The 23,433-nt window shown below is 38.2% G+C and overlaps 5 protein-coding genes across 5 annotated transcripts; 1 reads left to right on the forward strand and 4 right to left on the reverse strand.

Moving 5' to 3' along the window:
- Positions 1 to 290: 290 nt before the first annotated feature.
- LOC112176609 (protein FIZZY-RELATED 2) lies at positions 291 to 4,789 on the reverse strand. The gene is made up of 10 exons (XM_024314621.2): positions 4,052 to 4,789; positions 3,836 to 3,958; positions 3,561 to 3,665; positions 2,461 to 2,640; positions 2,205 to 2,267; positions 1,904 to 2,098; positions 1,329 to 1,430; positions 1,172 to 1,234; positions 987 to 1,055; positions 291 to 734 (listed from the first exon to the last, which is right to left on the reverse strand). The coding sequence occupies exons 1-10, from the start codon at positions 4,553 to 4,555 to the stop codon at positions 681 to 683; spliced, it is 1,458 nt and encodes a 485-aa protein (XP_024170389.1). The 5' UTR covers positions 4,556 to 4,789; the 3' UTR covers positions 291 to 680.
- A 2,623-nt stretch (positions 4,790 to 7,412) lies between these two features.
- LOC112180474 lies at positions 7,413 to 8,745 on the reverse strand. The gene has a single exon (XM_024319033.2). It carries the CDS (start codon positions 8,546 to 8,548, stop codon positions 7,526 to 7,528), a length of 1,023 nt encoding a protein of 340 aa, XP_024174801.1. The 5' UTR covers positions 8,549 to 8,745; the 3' UTR covers positions 7,413 to 7,525.
- Positions 8,746 to 9,706: 961 nt separating this feature from the next.
- On the reverse strand, positions 9,707 to 11,754 carry LOC112180507 (expansin-A7). Its single transcript, XM_024319067.2, has 3 exons — positions 11,553 to 11,754; positions 10,861 to 11,176; positions 9,707 to 10,307 (listed from the first exon to the last, which is right to left on the reverse strand). The coding sequence occupies exons 1-3, from the start codon at positions 11,707 to 11,709 to the stop codon at positions 9,995 to 9,997; spliced, it is 786 nt and encodes a 261-aa protein (XP_024174835.1). The 5' UTR covers positions 11,710 to 11,754; the 3' UTR covers positions 9,707 to 9,994.
- Positions 11,755 to 14,379: 2,625 nt separating this feature from the next.
- LOC112179036 (histone deacetylase complex subunit SAP18) lies at positions 14,380 to 16,706 on the forward strand. Its single transcript, XM_024317345.2, has 6 exons — positions 14,380 to 14,594; positions 14,693 to 14,725; positions 15,400 to 15,510; positions 15,615 to 15,710; positions 16,200 to 16,277; positions 16,381 to 16,706. Exons 1-6 carry the CDS (start codon positions 14,427 to 14,429, stop codon positions 16,411 to 16,413), a joined length of 519 nt encoding a protein of 172 aa, XP_024173113.1. The 5' UTR covers positions 14,380 to 14,426; the 3' UTR covers positions 16,414 to 16,706.
- A 654-nt stretch (positions 16,707 to 17,360) lies between these two features.
- LOC112180901 (PGR5-like protein 1A, chloroplastic) lies at positions 17,361 to 21,214 on the reverse strand. The gene is made up of 10 exons (XM_024319481.2): positions 20,920 to 21,214; positions 20,201 to 20,307; positions 19,807 to 19,903; positions 19,603 to 19,703; positions 19,458 to 19,514; positions 18,921 to 18,997; positions 18,257 to 18,308; positions 17,977 to 18,087; positions 17,790 to 17,887; positions 17,361 to 17,676 (listed from the first exon to the last, which is right to left on the reverse strand). Exons 1-10 carry the CDS (start codon positions 21,116 to 21,118, stop codon positions 17,607 to 17,609), a joined length of 969 nt encoding a protein of 322 aa, XP_024175249.1. The 5' UTR covers positions 21,119 to 21,214; the 3' UTR covers positions 17,361 to 17,606.
- Positions 21,215 to 23,433: the final 2,219 nt, after the last annotated feature.

Consider the following 23,433-nt stretch of genomic DNA (forward strand, 5'->3'; position numbering starts at 1 on the left):
AAAATTTAAAATTTTTATTATGAATTGACATGAAAATTTTGTCTTCTGTAATTTTCAAATAGCCTCACTCCTTGAAATATTGTCCTTTTTCCTGATCGTGTTCAGCCTTGGTTAAAGGATCTACTCGTTCTCTTCTCCATTTGAACTAGTTGAGAATTAAAGATGTCATTACCCTCAATCTAATTTATTGGTTTAGTGAATGAAGTTTTAATTTCTCGAAAAAAAGAAAAAGGATTTACTCTTTTACTTTCTCAACTGCATGATGGAGCCTATGAGTGGGAGCACACAAGTGAAAGAATGATGATTGATTAATTTACAAAGAATGTGAAAATCTGTTTGCATCACAATGGATAAATTATCATTTAATTTCTGCTCTTAAAAATATACAAAGCGAGGGAGCACCGAGCAGGTGAGAGACAATTAATAACACCTCCCCTCTATATATTTATATATGAACCAGAAAAAGCTATATCATCTACTTGAACAAGACCAGTAAACCCTTCCCTCCAGACATAGCCTTCAAGGTCCCAACAGTCTCTGGTCATCTGGGGTTTGACCAATTGATCAGCGCTTTTATCATGTCAACAAGCCAATGACATGTCATTATATGGTTCCCATTCTTGACTGGTACGAGAAGTCTTTGAAGGTTGTCGAGTTAGTGTAAAGTGTCCTGCAGGAGGTCACCTGATGATGGTTCTGCCTAGACATGATGCTCCGATTTCACTTCCCGTATTCTGCAATAGGAATTCAATTACATGAGTTTTATTCATCTTCAGCTTGAAATTCAGTAGAAAGTCAACCAATGAAACGCGGTCTTTGTAAATCAATTTTATTCTTTCTTTTCTTCTTATTGGAGGACATTAATTCACAGTATTAGTAGTTTAGTACTATTTTCTGCCGAGAATGTGATTAGAATTTAGGACAATGTTCATCACTTCACTATTGAATTTTCATCAAAATTTTTCATCATCTATTGAATCTTGTACCTGAGATTTAGGGGAAGGAAACACATTCCAAAACCTAAGTGTTTCATCTCCTGCTCCTGTGACAATTGTCTGAAACAATAAACGATATAACAGATAAGAATACGCATAATGAAACCTAAAAATTTGCAGAATTATGAATGAAAGGGACGAGGGATTATGATTAGAAAGAATTGCGGATACAGAACCTGTCCGTCAGGTGAGATGGCAAGATAAAGAACTCTATATGTATGGCCCGTGAGAGTTGCCAGCTGCATCAGCAAATGAAAATTTAAAATTAGAAACTAAAATTGATAACTGACATTTCTTGGTTGCATGAATCACAAATAGATGAGATGTTTGTACCTTGGACATCGTAGGATATCTCCAAACTATTATCTGATTTTGGGAGTACCCGTGCGTGCTGACGAGCTCATTGACATTTTTGGACCACACAAGATTGCAAACCTACATACATACAATGAACATATGTACAGCTTAGCATTGTCACAAAAAAAGGGAGGGAGGCAAGGATTTCTGATAAATTCTTTTCTATGAACAGAACATTTCAACAAATAGCAGTGCATCCAACATGAGCTATGTTCATCTTTTCCCCAGTAATATTCCCTTGTGCAACCAACATAGACAACCAAAAGGATGCAAAACAGAACCAACATAATCAGATTCAAGTAGTGAATCTTGGAACCCATTTCATCTTTAGCATTACATGGGAAAGGTCAAATTCAAAAATTTCGAATTTGAGTGGCAGAATATCTACTGACTAAAGAAATGAAGAATGACAACTACCAAGTTTCAAAACTTTTTAGGCCTTCCCTTGCAATCAAATTTAATCAAAAGGTAGAGCTTCCCTACTGCATGCATGCTTAGACCAAATTAAGAGGTGTAAACAAGAAAAAATAATAATGCGGCAAGTTGTTCACCTGACTTCCAGTGTCCATGCAGCTCAAGTGAGAGTTAGTGGTTGTATTCCAGAAACGGATACATCGGTCTGCAGTTCCTCCCCCAGATGCAAGAAGTCCATGAAGATGGGGGGACCATGCAATAGCTTTCACGGCAGCAGTATGCTCACAGTATTTCAGCACGGGTTGAGTTGAATGTTGATTCCAAACAAAAAGCTGTATATGGATGGGATCAGTCATAAAAAGAAAGCATGGTCTAGTTACAATGCACCAAAGAGAAGTTGCGCAAGAATGAAAAAAAAAAAAAAATGCAATCACATACTCTATTATCATTCCCGCCTGATGCCAACTCACGGTTGTCATAAGACCACTTCAGTCCACAAACCTAAAAGACAGTCAAATGCTATTCAGGTTAAGCAAAATATAAATTAAACAGAAAGCATACAAAACAACAGGCATGTTACAGAAAGTACAAATTGGGAGAAGGAAGAATTAGACAACAAGTGAAAAACTGAAAGTACACTAGTTTTGATTGGCCTCGGTCCAATTAAACAGAACATGAGCTAAAAGGTTATTACCTCTGACTTATGTCCAGAAAGTTTGCTAACGAAATCTTCCTGAGCGCGTATATCCCGTTGAAGAATACTCTTGTCACGGCTACCAGAAGACAACATGGATGAACTCCAGGCCAATGCCCCAATACGTAGACGATGGCCCTCCATAGTTCTTACCCTCTTACAGCGAGATGCATCCCAAATCTGCACAGAAGATAACCAGTGGATCAGCCAATTATTCTACAGCACATATACAAGTGCAAAAAATTTGTAAAAAAGTGGTGGCATGAAATTCATGGGATAATTCTTCATAATAATCAACTTACATACTAACACTCTGCAACTGTCACATGAATTTACAATACAACCTAATTATTGTGACCTGGTTCCCACCTGAAGGATAACAGTAGCCATTTACAGATAACCAGACGTAAAGTTTAAAGATCGTGTACAGAGGATCAGACTCACGAAATGCACAAAATTCAGAAATCCGATTGTGTTTGGACTCATTGTTCCTAACTTGTATCCACATAGTGGGCAGGGTTTGGAGGTTCCGTAAACGGTAAACAATGGGACCAAAATTTGTGAGGCTAATGTTATCTTGTTTGTTCTCTAAGATTTGTAGAGTGAGACATCAATTTCTCAATCAGATCAAATCTTTTTTTAACTAAATGATGCAATCCTCTGAAATGAGGTACCCTACCTAACTGAGCTCGTTCTCTATAATACATATTGATTGTAGATAGTTTCTGGTCAAGATGAATTTTAACATGATCTATTGATAGTCGTATCTAAAACAATACTTTGGTCCTACAATGAGTTAATACTAATCCATAGCATCTCATCATGAACCACCGACATTAGATATGATGTGTTGGTGTGAGGGGCAACACTACAACAGAGTCCAGGCAGGGAATTTTATATGCAGCCAGGCATCTAGCATATGTCCTAACAACAAAAATCTTACACATTTTCTGCTTAATATAAGTATTTTCAAGCAAGAAGTTGTTGGAGGCCATATTCTTCATCTTAAAGTTAAAAACTTGGTCCTTTCACATCCCAAGTTTAAGCATTTAACAGTACGACATGTCTATTAGATGTGATTAAATGCAACTACGTCTTACTTGGACTTTCCCATTGCCAGTTCCCACAGCAAGATGAGTTCCCCGCTGCGCCCAGCCAACCGAACAGACACTATCATCAGTCCCCAAATCGCATAACTTAGTTACCTGCAAGTAGCATGCAATGTAGGTCGTAAGACTAAAAGTTCCAAACTCTCATACATACACCACCAGAAGCAAACAACCAGATGATCAAAAGAGTCACAGAAAGCTCAAAGGCTGTGAAACAATGCCGAAACTAGCACACAGAATCTAAATCAGTAAAGCTAAAAGCTCACCTTACTACTACAAGCATTCCACAAATAAACACAGTTCCCCAACCCCACAGCCAATACATTATGCGAAGACCAATCCACCAGATTCAGATAGAAATCGTCTTGCAAAGCCGGTGCATCCAAAACCTGAAGAACCAAAACACACCACAAGCAATTCATAAAAACCCGAAAAGGCCCAAATCCGAAAAAGCCCAAATCTTCAAAGCTCAGAGCTTTTACCTTATACGGCGACCTGGGGACCTTCCTGGGGGTCTTCACCGGACTATGATGAACTCCGGTGACCACGTCATCGTCAAACCCAAACGGCAGCAGCGAGTGCATGGACCGCCGCGTCTCGCTCTTGAACCGGAATATATTCTGGTTCGGCGGGTTCATCAGCCCCCGCCGATCGGGGGTCGCCGGAGGAATCACGCCGGCGGTGTCGGGGCCGAAGAGGGCGGCGCGTAGGAGCGTGGTGTAGGCGCTGGAGGTCTCGTCGCACTGAGAATTCGTCGGCGATTTGATGTCGAACAAACCAAAGTTAGAGCCGGATCTGCTGGGTATGAACCTATCGGAGTAGATGGTCCGCGACGGCGATCGGTGGTGGTGGTTGACGTTCAGCATTCGCTCGATGTGCCGGGCCGGCGTCTCCGGCTGGACCGCCATAGGGGTACGCGGAAGCGTCGGCGGCGGCTGATTGAGCTGCGTAGAAGAAGAAGAAGAAGATAGCATAGGATCGTCCATAGAGGATCAGAGCTTCTCTTGGCTCTGTTGTGTGTGCGTGTGAGAGAGAGAGAGAGATTTTGAGGTTAGAGATGGGTTGGATTTGATGGGTTTGGAATCTGGGGAGCTTTTTTTACTGTTGATTTTTCCCGGGAAGGAGAGGTAAGTCGGTTAATAATTTCCCGGGAAAATCATAAATCCACCTTTTATAAGTTATAACTAGTGTTGGTGGGGAATATGGGCTCTTTTTGGTTTAGTGGAGAGAGAGAGAGAGAGAGAGAGAGAGAGAGTCCTGTAGTGTTCGGGAGTTTAAAGCTTGGAGCCTTGGAGCTTTAGGGTTGCGGATCTTATGAGCTTTGCCAAAACTAAGAGGTCATGAAAAATGTTTAGGTTTAATGGATGTGAGGGGATTTGGGTTAAGTGCAACAGCATGCATTGGAGCGAAAATTGAATCTATTTATATATGAATTTATTGATCGAGAAATTATGAACTTACTTTATCAGTAACTAAACAAAATTTAATGATATTAAACGTATGGTTTTAGTATTGTTTATTGTCTTTTCAGGACGTGTGATCTGATTGTAGCTCTGATTAGAAGATGGAGATGAAAATAATTATTGATCAACTAGTTAAGTCAATCTTGTTGGATATTTTATCAAAATAAACCCCGAATCCTTGATTTTGAAAACATTATATCGTCACATAATAACCGACCAAACGTTATGTGAAAAATATCTCAACTAAAATCAATTTCTTTTATCCTAATAGTCTTTTTAATTAGATTGAAAAGGCCGTAAACAAAATAGAGACATTGTGATTAGTGGTAATTTGCTTAGAAATTAGTAGGGGTGGACACGGTGCAGTTCGGTTAGGTTTGAGGCTCAAACCGCAACCAAACCGTTTTTTTTTTTTCAGTTGACCTATATATCAAACCGCAACCACATTACAAAAAGGCTGAACTGATTATTTCGGTTACACCATTTTTCGGTGCGGTGCAGGTCGGTTTCGATTTGGAACGATTTATTAATTTCAACTAGAAAAATAGGGCCAAAATCAGGCTTATTTTTACCTAACGATTTCAATAAGGCATAAATAAATTTTGAATGTATTTAGAGTCCACACAAATAGGCAAATATCATGCAACTTGCAGAAAGACCATAGCAACTTATTACACACACACACGCACATATATATATATATATATATATATATATATATATATATATATATCAATCATCAAGCAAACATAGCAACTTATTACAAACTGAAAAACTAATCAAAAATGGATTTCTTATATATTGAAAACCAACATTTCCATCAATAGAGAAATAATAAATAAATAAAATGTATTTAAAATAAATTCGGTGTGGGTCGGTTTAAATTGGGCGGTTTATTACCCGAAACCGCAACCGAACCGCTTTTATACTGTTCGGTGCGGTGTGATCATAAAACAGCATCGTTTTTGTTCGGTGCGGTTACTGAACCTTTTTTTCAGCGCGGTTCGGGTCGGTAACCGCATTTTTGGTACAAAATGCCCACCCCTAGAAAGTAGAAAGAAAAATCATGTAAACATCATTGGATGAAGTTTGGTCGTATCTATCCTTAAAAGAGTTCTATTCCTAAAAGACCAATTCCTTCGAAGAGCTTTCATCATAGTGGACTTGTCCCGAGCAACTCTTCTCAAAATCTAAAAGGTGCTAAACCCTCTGCTGCTCAGGAAGCCAGGCACATTAACATCATCATAAAAAAAAAAGTAAAAAACAAAAAATTAAAAATAAAGAACTATGAAATCGAAGAGAAAAAATTACAGTGAAATTTGTAATCGACCTCTCTCATATTAAAATCACGATCTCTAAAATCCTTGCATGGATATGCACATGCATGGTAATCATTAGATGTCTAAATCCAACCTGTCATGAATATTTATTATAGCAAAGCACATGCTTGATGCTCCTGATTCTCCGAAATCTTGGATCATATCAAAATTCAATATGATATGAAAGGCCATGCCATGTCCACTATATGAGACAATGGTAGTTAAGTTCACAAATCAAGCATATGAAATTGTAGTTCCAATCTTCCAAGAGATGATGATGCTCCGATTCACTTCTTTTTGTTCTGGAATCAATCACATTTACATGAGCTGTAATCTGTTTGGCCATACATAATCATATTAGATAGGAAATAGAACAACTAGCAGATTGGAACTGAACTAGAATAAAATGTAGGTTTCCCATGCAGGGGAGAACATCGAGCACAATATAGCCGATTGGCTTTAATTTAGTTTGCTAGGAAGTGATGGACACCCTCCCATCCGATGGGGATTTTTGTCATAAGGGCTAGAACGTGTCCACAAGGAAATTAGTTGTCTTTGTTTTTTTGAGTGCCTTTCCTTTTGGGTTTAGGGCTGCACTAATATTCATTTACAGTGGACACTTTGAGCTATTCTTTGGGAATTGGCCTGGGCTTTAAGCTCAGTTTGGTGGGCTGATCTTTAAGAAGTGGATTCTCATATAAAACTATAAAAGAGTCTAAGCAATTTGGAAATTGTATGCAATTTGAAGCATCCAACATTCGAGATCAACTGCCTTTTAAACAAAGTAGAGATCCACCAGCAGAAAAGGTTTCAGAAAACTCTGCATTACATCTAAAAGTTATTAGTTTATTGGACAATCCAGATTGATGAGAGTTTACTTAAATGTTGAATTATGCAATATTTTACTCACTTAGTCTTTCCTTCAGTTTTACAATGTGATTCAGATCAGTGCTTCTGCTTGCAAATCTGAAACTCTCTAACATGACTAAGCTTTGTATTCTAACTGCAAGTAAAGCTTGTAAAAGTTGAACTCAGATTCTTTGAATTAATCAAAGGATCCTTCAAAAAATTCGGTTAACTAAATTCAATGTTATCACAAAATAAATACATTTATCAATTCATCTAATAATGTTACAAAAAAGAATCAAGTATGAACAAAATTGAATGCACTATTTCAACGAGGACGAGGAGGTATATACTCCTGTTCAATCGCTGGAGTAGTTCGTGTCCCTGAAGCTGTAGGAGCTCTAACATGTCCAACCATTGATACCTGTAAAGCTTCTTCTTCATAAGCTCTTCTCTCCATCTCCACAATCCTCGATTTCTTCTTCACCTTCACAAGCATTGCCACCAGAAGCAACCCCAGAAGTAAAACACCTATTGCACACCCAACTGTGCTACCAACCACCACTTTCCACTGGCTAACCTTCTTCCTCAGTGGAACTGGCGAGGGCTTCTCAATCACCAATCCGAAATGACCATGCCTTTTCGCAACACAAATGTAAGGTGAAGCCTCCTTTGCTAGTGTCACTTTACCATCACCTTCAAAGCTAGCACATAAAGGCCTTGTAGCACCTAATTCATTGTTCACCCTTGTGATGTTTTTGAAGTCTATAGTGATGGGATTTTCTAGAGCTTGAATTCCTACCTCAAAAGGGTTGCTAAAGTTCACATCAGTACCAGCATTATAAGCTAATAGGCCTAAAATTGGGGACACAAGCTGGTACCCAGATAAGTCATAGTTGGCATAATATATAGATGACCAATTATATCCTAATTTTTGTGTAACCACCATTACCCTCTCTGCACATGGATTCACAGACACACCAATGCCTAGATGAAATTCCTTTACCTGCGCGCCGTACCTTCGGAGACTGCCACATCTGAATCTCGCTGTATCAACTGTGATGCCAGAGAAGTTTGCTGGTAAATGAACATTGTGCAGTGTTCCTGTCCTGGAGTATGTTTTATAGGTCTTGAAGGTGTAGTCTCGGATGAGAAGGTCGAGAAGGCGAGCTGATTTGATCTTCTGAGCTTCACTGTTTGATAATGTTAATGATAGGGATGAAAGAAGTATGAGTGATAGAGTGAAGAGAGATCCCATGTGAGAAAATGAGCTTGATTCTGAAAAACTGATGAAGCTAGTGAGTGATATAGAACATAAATGTAGTACGGTTTTGTTTGATTTATTGGGCATGTAACTAAAAGAATGGCTTGAATTCCTGTAAAACTACCTCTATATCAGCTTTCTGTGGATTGTAGAGATTGGTAAAGGGTTGCAAAGAGTGAAGCTTGCACTGTTTCAGAACTTTATAGCTCAGCAAAAGCTCTGCTGGATTAAAGGGTAAGCAAGCAAAAAGAGAAAAGAAAGTTCTTACTTTGTTTCTCATTATGAAGCTCTTGGATGGAATATATGTTGGGTGGTTTGACATTTTTGATCCAAAAGTTTCTCTGTTGGTTTGAATTTAGGTGGGGTCAATGGAAGACTGGCTTAGCTAACAAAAAAATGTATGCTTGTTTTCTCAGAAATCAAAACTCGAGTACAGCTTCAGTGACAGAGTATTTAAGAACACAACTAGTATTAGAGTTCGAATCCTATTTTTCTCAACTTTCCTTCTACCCGAAAAAGAAAAGGAAAAAGAGGAACATATTGAGTTGGCAAGGGGGATGGAGTCACAGAGTCATATGGCAAAGGGGTCTTAGAAATGATGTTGGAGCTTGGGTGATGATTACAGTTTGTCGCAAAAGGAAGTGAAAAAGAGACTTGGCGTGCTTAAGCTTGAGGCAATGAAATGGGAGAAAAGCATAGGCTCTTTGTGAGGGCATAATACCCCTAATTTGTGCTTTGAAAACATGTTCCCCACTTTAACCATTTTGTGGGTCTCACGTTTTAGCAAGCATGGCATTCCATTTTGATTCCTCTCCGGCTCTCCCTTCTCATGGGCCCAAGGTGTGACAAAAACATTTAAAATACATGACATGCTAGCAATGACTAGTGAGCATAGATAGTCTTGCTAAAAATGACTGTGATTTAGGATTTCAAACATGCACCCCATTTGTTCCACGAAAAGCCGATGTGGGGTTTGAGTCGTTTGACTCTAGAGAGTTCATTGTTTGTTTCGTGTACTATGGGATCACAAGATTGATCATAAACTTTGTCATGGCTTGGACTGATTAGACATGGATGAGTTTGCTTCATTGCATTTTTTGACTTGTGAGTGAGCTACAATCATGAAAAACAGAGAAATTGGAAGTATTTTTTATTCATATAGGAAGAAGTATGATAATTTCTACTTGTTTCCATAAAAAATAAAGAAAACAAGCAGCTGTAGTAGTACTCGTAGCATGTGAATCTTCTCTCCACGTTTGTGACTCAAGATTCACTTTCATAATATCAGATACAAATTAATTACTTGTGAAAGGGGATTCAAACTCAGAGTCGCGGGTAAATAGTCTTACCACTAGAGAGCTACAAATTCCCGCTATCACCAGATACAAGCTACTGAAAGAAAAATTTGCCATACCAAAGCGATATATAAAGGCCTTGGGGCTAGTTATATTATGTATCAGAAGGATCAAACTGAGAAAACAAAAAAGTGATAGAGAGGACAATCTTAAGATTGCACTGTTGTTTTGTACATGATCAGTGGAAGTTGGTATTTGACTTGTAAGTCAAACCTACATTCCAGTTAGAGGGAGCAACATTCCATGCAATGATGGTCTGCTTGGTTGTGTAGGAAGTGACCCTGAAAGAGAGAGCTTGACCCTTCAAGGTTGCAAAAGCCTGGTATGAAGCTCCCCAGTTATGGCTCATCTTAATCCACCCAGATCTGGTTCCCTTCACCCACATGTTTTGGATGTCACCAGCTCCTCCCACATTCATCACATAGACCAAGAGCCAGTACCCATTTCCTTGGAAAGAGAATCTGAGACCCCCAGCCCTTATGCATGGTACCCTGAAAGAAAAACCACAGGATAAATGAGCATTCTACAAATTTATGTCTGTCAATATCTTACACAATCAAATGTTTAAGTGGAAACTTTAAGTTCACTCCATTTTGCAATCAATCATTTCTTCACAGTTAGGTAACATCAAGAACTAATTAAGGATGCATGGGATAGATTTTCCATTGATTTCATTAATCTTATTGTGTGGGTGCAATGCACTTATTTAGGAAATTAAGTGTCTCAAAAGATAATTCATCAAACACCTTTCGTCCATCGCATTGAGGAGAAAATAAATAAGATGAGGGCTGCATCTTCAGTCAAGTTTAATGATAGAAATATAAGGTTGATGATGTCAATTGTCCCCAATACCTAGTATATGAATCCACTATCACCAACTGTCATGATTTTATGTGATGAACCGAGGGAAAGTTGAAAAAGATGACCTAAACTTAGGATTAAATTTTTCAAATTAATTGTTCTTTTTCTAATGCCAACTAACTTGGGAATATAAAGACTTCCTTGCAACCCAAGAAAATCCTATAGTAAATTCTAAAGGCATACCTGCGGTACATGATTGGAACAATGCCAGCCTTCCACTGAGCAATCTTCATGAAGGCAGGCTTGGCCATGTCGAAGTGAGCCCTAGGAGGGTTGCACCAGCCTCCGGCATTGGAGTCCTGGGACCAGTTTGGCGGGCAAAGATTGGTGGCGGTAACAGTGGTGAACTGAACATTTTTAAAGCACCAGGGAGACTGATAACATTTGATCTGGAAACAAGCTCCACAAGAGTATCCATTGTTGAACAGCGTTGAGCTCAACGCTACAGTATCTGTTCCATAGCCATTGAGGAACAGGTTTCCATATCCACAAGCTCCTCCTTCAAAAGAGAAAAAAGAGACAAAATAAAACTTTTGCTAACATGATCACATGACAACATTCAAGGGGTACGCTAAAGTATATGTAAAACAACATGGCACTGATTTTGCTAACCTTGATAGGGTTACAATTAATCACAAAGTAATGATATTTCATTTTGTGTTTCTGAACTATGGGGAACAAATTAAGTGGTATTTAAACCCTTACATTCATGAATAAGACCTAAACTATTGAATAACACATCTATCAATTTGATATCTACAACTTTCGTATATATGATTTTCAAAGTCACTCAACATCACGATATAACATGTCAAATACTTGGCAAAAACTTAATCATTCACATATATGAATGAGCTAAAAACTGAAAGACATACCCATGGTCTCGGATGCAGTTTCGTCCCCGTAAAAAGTAGCATGAGCGAGTTGCCATGGGCTTGGTCGGTAAACCGCCAAGGTTGTTCTGCTTATGATTGCCAACATCCATGACAATAAGAGGAGGCTGAAACTCCATGAACGAAGGAAAGAAGCCATGGTAGTAGTTAAGAAACTTATTAAGGGCAGCAATGTTAAGCTTTTGGATCAACTCTGGGATGCTCATTGGATATTGTTGCTTGCCCTTATATAACGCTCACTTCAACGACTGCAAGACATGGAGGTGGCTCGAAACGCCTTCGTGACCACAACGAATTAGAGAATGTCCTACAAGTCAAATAAGGGTTTTTAATTTTCTTATAAAATATGAAGTGTTTTTCATGTTAACGTGCAGGCAGGTTTTGTTTCATTTTTTGCAGATTGTTAAGTGGGTGATAGACAATTTAAGATTGTGCGACGAATTGGAGCTAGAATAGAACACTAATTAATTTTTCCAATATTTCAGTTCTTATTTTGTCTCGAGGTTTATTGATGATGGAATGTACAGGTGTTGGTGACCATGTCTTTGTAATCCCCTCCAAGATAGAATTTTCAGTCACCTCCTTTAAGTAAGCTTAGTTTTGCAGGTTTCTTCTATGGGGTGACATGTATATGATTCCAGTAGCAAGCGTCGGTAATTGAATAATATTGAACAAGATTTAAATCCCTAGTTTATTTGAATGAGTTTTAAGTCAAAATCTAAAAAATTATATCACATTTAGCCAAATGCTTGTGTGCACAAAAGACGGTACAGTATCGATTTGACTTTTTGTACCTAATTTGTACGAATTATATGTTAATTTTTGGATGTTATCTACGGTAGAACATGCTAACTTAGATACGGAATTCGATCTCAATGTTTTTGCTGGATTTGAAGGTGGGAGATTCAAATGTCAATCTTATTAGATCAATATTTTGGATAAAGATGAAACGAAGTTGAGACTAGAACTTTTGAGTTATTATCTTTTTACGCAGATTGACACATCTTAGCGTGTGTGTTATTGAGTTGTTTTAAACTTCTTTCTAAACAAAAGTTGTTTTAAACTTTTGAGCTACACATGTTTTGGTTGAACTTCATAAATTGTATATTTTAGAGGAGCTTGATACAAATAACTATAGTCTCATGTTAATAAGAAACTTGTAATCTCATTTAGAATACTTTTTATAAGATTAGTTTTGTTGCAGGTTGATGTAGAGTGAATGGCGATAAGAATTGAAGAACATTTAGATTGTGAAAAATGAGGAAAACCTGGTTTGCTGCAACTTTGGCATTCGGTGTCCGAATCTTAATTGCTATAGCTTTCCGGAAAGGGAATGACGCCAGGAACAAAACTAATAGCTATGCCATGAATGTGTGGGCTTTTTCGGGCTTTTGGGGTCGTTTAAGGCCTCAAAACTGTAATTTACTATTTTTAAGAACTTTTGGTTTTCTAGTTTGTTTTGGATTTGTTGTTTTTTTTACCCGTGAGCTTTAGTGTTTCATTGTTAGTCGCCCTAGGGTTTCTTTTCTCATATAGAAGCCTTAAATGGCTGCAAACCTATCTTTTATCCTATTATCAATCAAATTGAGAGTTTTCTTTTTTATCTCTGGTGGACTCCAGAATTCTTGTTTTAGGTTTATTGCTTGTAAACCTAGGGTTACTTTCCGACTGCGTCAGGGGTATGGCTACTTAGTCCGACTTTCCAAACCTAGAAACCTCAAGTGTCTAAACAAAGTGGATGGAGCTATTTTGGTCCATCTTGTCCTAGAGGCATTGGGTAGTGATTAAAGACACTTCACTCTTCATACTCATTTGATTCGCGGAAATGAAATTAGTTTATTTATAGGAAAAATAAATTCTCCACTGCTAGTTTATCTACTAATGTTTGGGAAAACCATGTAAGTGTTTGAAAAAAATATTTTATTTTCCTCTTCATACACAAACCAAACATCAAAAACTGAAAATAAAGTAAAATACATTTTCTGATTTTTTTGTATATAAAAAAGAAAGTAAGTAATATCAATTTTCCAATAGTATCCTTATTATCAAAACATAAAAAATTTAATGTTTAAAAGTTTCTTGGATAAAGTTGGTAATAATAACCTTTAAAATGATTCTTAGAGTAGGCAATTAATGTGCAATTAATCCATGAAAAGTTTGAGAGAAAATAAATCTCATGGGTGTGGGAGGATCCACTTTATCTATATTTTCCCTTCACGTAGGAAAGTAGTTTCTTTCCTTGAGCATACCAAACAGAGGAAATGATAAAGTTTTCCTTTCCAAGTTTTTCATTCCCCAAATCAAACGAGGCATTCAAGTAATTTTAGTACGTGTTTAGCTTCATTGTGCAAGTCTCGAAAAGGCTTGAATATCAGTACTTTTGATTTACGATGTCGAAGCAACTTCCGAATAGATAATTATAATCTAAAAATTTCAAAGCAATATTGAATATCACTCAAAAATTGATAAGATAAAATTACGACTTTCTAAAGTCCATTTTGGCTGTAGTACCCGACCACACTAAAATATTAATATTGGGGAGTGAAGTTCACACTCCCCATTATACACTCCATTGTATCCTTTTTATTATCTTAAATTTTTGTCTTGTTATAATATAGATTGTAAAACATATGATGTTTAAGATACTAAAAAATGTAACATGGAGTGTAGATTATCAAATGGAGAGTGTGAATTTCACACCCCTAATTATTTGACTTTTGGTTTTGACCTAACTGGATTAGGCTTATGGCAGACGCATGTTCATGGGCTCCAGGCAAGGCCCGTGTCCTTCCCTTTCGCTCCTTCCTCTAAATAAACCCCGCAAAGAGAGCGAGCTCAGAAAGCAAGGGTTTAAGAATGGAGAGGAGAAGCAGAGACGAAAAGATGGGCGGAGGAGGAGGAGGAGGACCTGCTCCCCGAGGTGGCCTACCCGGTCGACCTCTCCCTCCCCCTCCTCCTCTTCCTCAGTCCCGCGGCCCACCTCCCCCTCCGCCGCGCCGCTTCGAACCCGTCGACCGTGAAAAGGTCCCTCCTTTCTTCCCCTCTCTAATTTAGGGTTTCCACATTTTAATTTTAATTTTTTTTATTTTCGTATTTAAATTTTTATTATTCGTGCAATGCAGACTTGCCCTTTGTTGCTTCGGGTCTTCACTAAGGTATGCCCTAAGTCTTTCTTCTTCAGTAATTGTAATTATTTTTGTTTTTGAAATCTTGCTTGGTTGAACTGAGCTGAATTAGGTTGGTTAAATTAGTGTAGTAGTTTTGTGGGCAACTTCTTTGGTTAAAGATTCAATCTTTGCTTAAACCGGAACTGGGTTTTGTTAATTTTGTTACGCAAGATAGCGTTAGAAAAGCATTTTGGTTTTTGGCTCTTTGGTACAATGAATTATACGTTGGTGTTACAAATTGTGTTGTGAAGACTCGTCAGTTCTGATGATCATGTATATTAGTCTTTTTGCTCTCTCTTGCCCTCGTAGGTGGTTCTAACTTCTAAGTAGCATCTGAGGAAAGTCGTCTTTAGATAGTTGCAGGAGAAACGATACACGTTTCGGTTACTAATATAATTAAAGTAGTCTCATTTTGATTTGGAATGATGGGGTGAATATGTATGATTAGGAACCTTTGTGTTACTGATAAGAAAGTAGGATACATGGAAACACATTGGAGTAGAACTAAGCAACTTTTGATAAATTCACAACTTAGTTTGACTGTTAAGGAGTGGGTGGGGTTAGAAATGGAGGAAGTTAGGATGAAACAGACTTGCTCATGGGTGGGGTGATGAGATTCGGAATTAGAATTTGACATATTTGTTTTAACAAATATTTTGCAGATTGGAGGTCATCACAATCAGGAGGACTTTGCAGTGAGAGGCAAAGAACCCAAAGATGAGGTTCAGATTTATACATGGAAAGATGCCACACTTCGCGAACTAACTGATCTTGTATGTTGTCTGCTTTCATAACCTCATGTCATTCTATCCTCTTTCCCATATTCTGGTGAAATAGCTTATTACTTGTTCAGGAGATGACTATAATTGTTTGTCAGGTCAAGGAGATTGCCCCAGCGGCTAGGAGAAGAAATGCAAAACTGTCATTTGCTTTTGTATACCCTGACAAGGGTGGTCGTTTTGTCTTGAAACAGGTACTTGCATGTGTTATTATAGACTTTTGATTTTCCAAAAAAGTAAGCAAGATGAGTCAATGAGATAGAGTCCCAAGGAAACCTTGCTTTGCTCCACTCTACGGGATAGTGAGTCCTCTTTATTGCTTTAACTAAAACTTTTGTTGATCAGAGTAAAAGTCGTCTGTGCTAGTAAGAACCAGATGTGATTTGTCTATGTTGGTATAATTCTCTGCCTTTGCAATGCTTCTTGACATGCAATTGTTAGTATCAGATATCTTTGAAATTTGTTTGCCTTACATATGGTTGTAGTCTAGTCTGGAGGCTAGTATGACATTGTTACATTTTAGCATATAGGTGGTAACATTTAGCCTTAGGTACAAATGCAATTCAACCATCGGTTATGATCTTTAGTTCTTTACATAATTGTGGAAATACCATACAAGTACCTGTGCACATATATTTAAATTGTGATTTGTTAAAACATGTGTATTTCTTCTCTTCTGAAAGGCGGGGATAACACATGCTTATGGAAACATGGGGAGACGTCTAGATGACAGCAAGTCCTTGAATGAGCTCAAGTTCCAGGTAAATGTTATGTCTTATTTTAATGCTCGCAAAGTTTATAACTTTTGCAGCTCATCATTTATCTTTTGTGGGGACCTGACATCTTCTGATTTTGATTATGTAGATTGGAGATTATTTGGATGTGGCAGTCCTATAGAGGAAGATGGTTTTCACTGCATTAGTTCTGATGGGTTCAGTCGCAACATCTCAGATAGATCGAGTCAGAAGTAGCCTGTCATGTTTTGGCCCATTTGAGTTGATGCTGATTTTCATGGGCATGTATCAATAACTAAAATTACTCAATTTGCTCCTTACTCAACTGCCATTTGAAGCTGGTCTGTATGTAATGTAGGAATGATGTTAAACACTCCAAGACGTGCTCCGATCTTAATATAATTGTGTAAAAACCTTTTACCAGATGAAAGAGCATTTTATTACTCTGGTCGAGTATTCGTAAATTTTTTTTTTGGTTTTGGATAAAGTCAAGTATTTGTACATAGCTTGTTTACCAGTAGTTGTGTTCACTTGGTCAGTTACTAACTTATGCTCAATCACTTAAGGGTATGTTTACTTATTTGGAAGGAAAGTGAATGATTACGGGGTAAAAACATTCATGCGTTACTAACACATAAAGGAATCAGAATGATTCTGGGTAAGAGAATTTCTGCGTTTACTAACACATGAAGGAATCGGAATGGATGTAGGTCTCATCTCCTTATCAGGAATCGATTCCTGAATACTCAGGAATTCGATTACGAAGGGGGGAGATGAGTTTAGGAATCATTCATCCGGAATTAATACCGATTTCTCTCTTCTCTCATTCCACTTGTCTCCGATTCATGATTATTTTCAATTTCAAGTAAGTAAATGTGTCATAAGATCTAAATCTAAAAGTGAAAAACAAAACAATTCAATTTAATAATAATTCCCTCCATCATTGGAATTACATCCAAGTATGGTTGAGTATAAGTTTCTTAATCAGTCACTAACCAGCCAGTATTCTTAGTCTGGTGCACCTGTTTTCTACCTACAAAGAGTTGATGTGTACACAGGCGCAGAAGCTCATCTCAGAATTGGATCAACCAATGTTGTCAAACTTTGGAATTATGGAATGCTTAATCATAAAGCTGAACTATCCGATCATGATACTCTCTTCCTGTGTATTCATATTCACAATCAACTGTCAAGGTATTCACAATCAACTTCTGCATCTTTTACCAAAGCAACTGTCGAGTTTATTCTTCAGCACAAGAAAACACTTACACGATACAAGTGCTGATTATGAATTTTACTTAATGCTACATAATTGAGTTGGGGCATCAATACACACTCCCAAGTTTTGGTTCTAATCTAAGCATTGCTTCCTTCTGGCAAGGTAATCAAGCGCGTAGTCTTATCATATACCAACGGAGTTCCACAGCTGCAATAAGGTATAATCATAACAGTTATAAGAGCTAAATTGTAAGGAAATGGCACAAGAACATGGAACTGAAAAGTGAAGGATAGAATATCAATTATTAACTTGGCACATACTTTGAGCACTTAAGGTTGTTGGTAGAACCACCATTCGAAATCGATAGGATCGACCCAAAGAATGACTGATTCTCTGTACCACAGTTTGGACAAGGGCCCTGGACAATAAATATTGTGAGTTGACATTGCATTAGGTAGGTCTTACCGTACACCTTGAGAATTGACATATGACAAAACAGAACTCTACCTTTAAGATCAAGACATCCTTCACAATAAGTTTGGTGAGTTGCGTAGCTAGATAAACTATGACTGGCACGGCAGCAAACCATGTGAAAATGAAGCTGAACGGTTCTGGAAGCTGTCAGTCAAAGTATTATGAGAGTTCTGTTAAGACAGCATAAAATCGGTGGGTAACAACTAGTAGTATGATGTGGAAAAAAACTGTGTCCTGTGTCCTGCATCATGACTTTTAGTAGGCCTAGATATTTGGTAATTAGAACAAGGTATAACGCATGGTGACTACATACCTCCAAAAGATATGTAATTTCGAAACCAGTCAGATCATCCAAGAAGAAAAACCTAGTGGAGTCAGAGAAGAAGGAAAATTAAGTAACCGAGTGTTTACAACAGTCAAAGAGGACAAAGCTCTATTAAAAGATTAAGAAACGTAACTCCAAAACTAAGAAAGGCAGAGTTTCATCAGTATGACCAATAAATCAAAAGGTAAATATTAGATCGTAGTTTATACAAAGTTTACGAGGGAGTTTTTTTCGAATAATTGAAAATGAGATGACAGAAGGATAACAGGAATCACAATGCTGTGTATATAACCGAGCATAACAATAAAATCCCTTCACTCCAAGGAGGGATGTGTACAGAAGAATTCATTATTCTCAAGAAACTATATGTTGAGTTGCATATATAGCCTCAGAGTTAGGCTAGATAGTTATACTAGGCTAATGGCTCTAGAGGTCGATTATTTTAGTAGCTATAACTTCCATATCAACTACAAACTCTAAGATAGACTTATCTGAAAATTTGAGAAAACTTTACAGAAAAGGAAGTGGTCAAGGAGTTAACTTTGGAGCCAGATGATTTAATGATATCGATCTATGGGATTTTAGAATTTCTCTCGCGTCATCAGCTTGGGAATTTTAAGCCTACACTTGATGATATAATCATATGACTTACGCTCCTAAGGCAACAATGGTTGCTGGGACATTCAGCAGGAGCATCTTCAAATAGTCAACAGTCAGGTCACTGTAAACCTGTTGAAAGAAAGTTAATTAGTACAGGCAGAAAACTCTGCTAGATCCCTTATTCTGCAACCAAGGAACCTCACAAAAAGCTAATGCTGGACAATCCAAAAGACACGTAGACTTTAAGTCTTTGAACAACTCATTCCATGGTAAGTTAACACTACCAACTAAGTTTGGAGATCAAGAAAATGAAGAAAGAAGTTTACAATCTTAAGATGTGGTATTGAAGTAGTGTATGGTGTGATTGATACTTGTACGATCAAAGAAGTGAATACAAAAAAATGTAAAACTATATCTTCTTATAGAGGTCAATCCTTGTGATGCCAGTATAACGTATTCATGTTCTCTAAGTGTAGCAGAAAAAACATCAATTATGAAAACACGTACTTCCTCCCACAAACATAAGATTACACAGGAGTCGGTACATGGATATTATGAATAAAGAGTAACAAAAGTGAGCACTTCTTACCTTTCTAGTACGGAGACTGCATCTGGGACCCAGGACGACAATATCACTCCCTTGCGACTGGAAAAAGAAATTAAGATCGCTCATATAAAAAGATAGGTGGCAAGAACTTTACCCAGGAAAAAAAAAAAAATAGACACAAACAAACCTTTAGTCTTAACTTCAAATCATCATACTCTTGGTCGCTCAAAATTGGTTTCCCAGAGACGTAGGCCATTGAAGCTTCCAGAAACTTTTGTTCATCAGAACCTGCGTTGCCGAATCAAACAAGAGAAATTAAATCTTATAATTACCACTATGAATCCTCACATATTGAGGTCCCAAGTCGATTAAGAAAAGAAGTAGTATGTACTTAGCATGACAACACTGCTGCCTTCCCACATTAGCTCTTCCTTGAGATTATCAAATTCCTCATTTGACATAATAGCTTTTCCATCATAATAAAATGACTTTAGGAGGGGAAAAAAACAAAAAAAACAGAAGTCAGTGTCTCAAATACAGATTCATTTGCTATCACACTACATCCATATCAAAAGAAAAATTAGTTATTGCAGAACAACTGAACAAGGTAACGCAACGATGGCAGTTTTTGCCTACATAAGTTGTTAATCCATCGAAAAGTTGAAAACTGTAACCTAGGTTCATGTTCAGATGTTCATACGCCGTTATTACTTCGTCCATAAGATCATTATATGTGCGATGCAAAATATAGTAAACATAGAAAATGAAATGCAGTGTAAAATTACTTGTAGAGCTTGAAGAAAGTCTTGTTCAAGTTCTCCCAATGACTTCTTCCCTTTCTTGTCTATGTTACAATATGGCAGGATCTTACTATCAACAACGTCCTCATTTCCTGAAAAGAAAACATGAGAATCAACTCGAGAAATTTCAAAGCTAAAAAACTCAAATAATAAATACATTTGAAAAACCACATGATCAGACACGCGGGCTTTCTCATTAATCCAGATTTTTTTTTTTATAAGGTCTGAACCTACAATGCCACTAGCCCATCTATGATCTATCCACATATGAGCCCCAGCCATGAGTTCGATAAATTAAAGATCGGATCATGAGTAAGCCCATTGTCTTTTGTACATACTTGTCTACATTGGTCATGTAGTGATTTTCAAAGCCGATTCTTCATAAGTTAGGAGACATTTATATACTATGTATCATGGATTCATGGTCCTAGTAATCTGCTCTCATCGATCAATGCAATAGAGAAAATCAAACTTTCAACACAGTTTCTGCTAACCAAAAGCAACCTTTACTTAATGATGATAAGCAAAGTGTTCAAATTCATATCTAAATCCTAGTAAAAGATGCTTAGTTTCAATTTCCAAACACAATGTCCAACCAATTCCATGCACGAAAGCACTGATCAAATATATATATATAACCAGGGTAATCCGGTTACAAAGATTTGATGTATAGATAGATAAAAATATGACGGTAATTAACGTACCTTGCTGTTGGTCAGCGGCAGCCTTAGAGGGAAGCACCTGCAGCAAACGACGTCGTACGCAGAGCTGCCGCCCGCTGAACTGAAACGACTGCACCCTAGTAGAGGAAGACGAAACTGACGAAACAAAGGGTCTCTGAATAGGAGGATTGTAGGAATTACGAGTAGGAGCTACTAGGGTGAAGGCTAATTTGCTGGCCATGGATGACTCTTGGTTTACAGATTGAGCTGAGTGGTAAGTGGAGGCCCAAGGTTTTGGGTTATCTGAATTTTTTTTTTTTTTTTTTTTTTTTTTTTTTGGAGGGAAAGCAAAGAGAGGAAGGAGAAGATAAGGGGAATATGTGGAGGGAAATGCAACGGCTTTGTTATGTTAATCTTAGAGAATCTGCCACGTGTTTGCGAGCGGAAGGGATCCCACGTGGAGGTGGGACCTGGTGTGATTTTTGATTGCAATGGGCAATGGCTGCTGAGTGCCACGTGCTGTCTCGCGGTTGTTAAGGACGTTGAGAAAGTTCGTTGTTTTGGGCGCGTAAATTTGGATCACTTTCGGTTCGAGCTGGGCGATGAAGTGTCCATGGGATCCTAAGTAGTCAAGAACTGTATTGCCAAAAAAACAAAACAATAAATAATTATGACCCTAGGAAGTCCTACATGATATATCCTAGCGATATGTTCGATTTCATACTAATTGGTTGGTTGAGTAGCCGACAACCCTTAACAATTTAGTAAGTACATATCGAATTCGGACGGCTAATTTGATACTTATAGGGTTAATTGGATAAGATATTTGCACAGTAGTAATTGTCGGTTGATGTCATGCATCATCATGTAATTATTAAGGGGAAATGATCATTTACCCGATTTTAGGCTAAAAATTGCCCACTTGCTCCACCAACTGTTTTTTAACCCCATTTACCCAAAACACTCTAAGGGATTATTTCCCCTTTACCCAATTAATTCTTTTTTCTTTTTTTTTGAGACTTTTTTGCCCTCTCCTTCTTTCTCACTTAGAGAGAGAAGTCATCTTCCACCTTGCTGTGCTCCGGTGACCAGTGGCCGGCGCGGTCTCCGGCGACCGGACTCCGGCGAACGGTGACCGGATTCCGGCGACCGGTGACCGGATTCAGGAAACCGGAAACCGAAATCCGGCGACAGATGACTGGAATCCGGAATCCGGCTATTATTGGTCCCCAGTAATCATATTACTGCCCCCCAGTAATCATATTATTGCCTCCCAAAAATCATATTATTGCCGTCCAGTGAATTGTATGAACTCCCAAAACCAAAATGAATACACTACAGGAACAATAGATCAATTTATAATCATATTACTGCCCCCAGTAATCATATTACTGCCCCCCAATACAAAGTCCAATGTCTCTACTGCCTCCCAATAGACCACCAAAAATGCACTTTTTTGTAGGATTCACAGATAATTTGACTTTAATACACAGAAAACAACATGTAACTTATCAAAACACCACACTATAGTGATCCATGTCCCTCGTATCAAAGTCTACTGGGGGCCAATAATGTTTCTACTGCCCCCCAGTAGATCATCAAACAAACCCCACAGTTTTTTTACTGGGGGGCACCCATGCTTCTCCTGTGGACACCCATGCTTCTCCAGCCTGATTCCGGCACGATTCCGACCGGACTCTTCTTCAGTCTCTCACCTGCAGCCCTTCTCCGACCGGTCCCAGCCCCGACGCAGCCCATCTCCAGTCGCTCACCTGCAGCGCATCTCCGACCGGTCCCATCTCCGGCTTCGTCTTCCCCAGGCCCTCTTCTCCAGTCTCTCACCTGCAGCCCATCTCCGACCGGCCTCAGATCGGTGATCCGTGATTGAGGATGGTCGGCACCAGATCAGTGATCGGCACCAGAATGGTGTTTAGTGATTGGCAGAGGTCGACGAAGATGGGGCTTGGGATGTGCTAGCCGGCGCCGAGATCAAGGTCGACGAAGAAGGTGTTGAAGGCGTGGTCGCCACTGCCGGCTAGAGAGAGAGAGAGAGAGAGGAGGTGGAGATCGGGGGGAGAGCGAGAGAGTTTGGGAAGGAGAGAGAGACTGAGAGGAGATGGATGGGTTTAAATTTAATTAATAGGGGCTAAAATGTCAATAGATGTTAGATTGGGTAAACGAGGTTAAAAAACTCTTGGTGGAGTAAGTGGGCAATTTTTTGCCCAAAATTGGGTAAGTGGTCACAGCCCCTTATTAATAAGAGTTTTACGACTTCTCGTTAGTGTATTCCTATTATTTTTTTGGATTTAAATTTGCTCACCATTAATATTTTAGTGGTGATACCACCACTAAATACAAAACTGTCATGTGTTATAAAATATAATTATAGTTAATTATGATGTTTTATTAAAAAAAAATTTCAATTAATTCTATATGACGTAACAAGTTTTAATAGGATGATGATATCCTCGCAAAATAAAAGTAGTGAGCAAATTTGAATCCATTTATTTATAACTTGGTAACTTCAAATGTAGCCGCTCAATAATTCAACGTACT

The sequence above is a fragment of the Rosa chinensis genome, chromosome 7 (assembly GCF_002994745.2).
Source record: "Rosa chinensis cultivar Old Blush chromosome 7, RchiOBHm-V2, whole genome shotgun sequence".
Classification (NCBI taxonomy): Eukaryota; Viridiplantae; Streptophyta; class Magnoliopsida; order Rosales; family Rosaceae; genus Rosa; species Rosa chinensis.

Excerpts from the sequence above, each read along its gene's own strand:
- LOC112176609 (XM_024314621.2), bottom strand. The coding sequence starts at position 4,555 with ATGGACGATCCTATGCTATCTTCTTCTTCTTCTTCTACGCAGCTCAAT. Across the intron at positions 2,641-3,560 it reads CTGGCAATGGGAAAGTCCAA|ATTTGGGATGCATCTCGCTG; the intron begins GTAAGACGTAGT and ends TCTTCTGTGCAG. Across the intron at positions 735-986 it reads TTCCTTCCCCTAAATCTCAG|AATACGGGAAGTGAAATCGG; the intron begins GTACAAGATTCA and ends TTCCTATTGCAG.
- LOC112180474 (XM_024319033.2), bottom strand. The coding sequence starts at position 8,548 with ATGCCCAATAAATCAAACAAAACCGTACTACATTTATGTTCTATATCA.
- LOC112180507 (XM_024319067.2), bottom strand. The coding sequence starts at position 11,709 with ATGGCTTCTTTCCTTCGTTCATGGAGTTTCAGCCTCCTCTTATTGTCA. Across the intron at positions 11,177-11,552 it reads AACTGCATCCGAGACCATGG|GAGGAGCTTGTGGATATGGA; the intron begins GTATGTCTTTCA and ends TCTCTTTTGAAG. Across the intron at positions 10,308-10,860 it reads GTTCCAATCATGTACCGCAG|GGTACCATGCATAAGGGCTG; the intron begins GTATGCCTTTAG and ends TTTTTCTTTCAG.
- LOC112179036 (XM_024317345.2), top strand. The coding sequence starts at position 14,427 with ATGGAGAGGAGAAGCAGAGACGAAAAGATGGGCGGAGGAGGAGGAGGA. Across the intron at positions 14,726-15,399 it reads TGCTTCGGGTCTTCACTAAG|ATTGGAGGTCATCACAATCA; the intron begins GTATGCCCTAAG and ends AATATTTTGCAG. Across the intron at positions 16,278-16,380 it reads TGAATGAGCTCAAGTTCCAG|ATTGGAGATTATTTGGATGT; the intron begins GTAAATGTTATG and ends TTGATTATGTAG.
- LOC112180901 (XM_024319481.2), bottom strand. The coding sequence starts at position 21,118 with ATGGCCAGCAAATTAGCCTTCACCCTAGTAGCTCCTACTCGTAATTCC. Across the intron at positions 18,309-18,920 it reads ACCATTGTTGCCTTAGGAGC|GTTTTTCTTCTTGGATGATC; the intron begins GTAAGTCATATG and ends TGACTCCACTAG. Across the intron at positions 17,677-17,789 it reads AACAACCTTAAGTGCTCAAA|CTGTGGAACTCCGTTGGTAT; the intron begins GTATGTGCCAAG and ends ACCTTATTGCAG.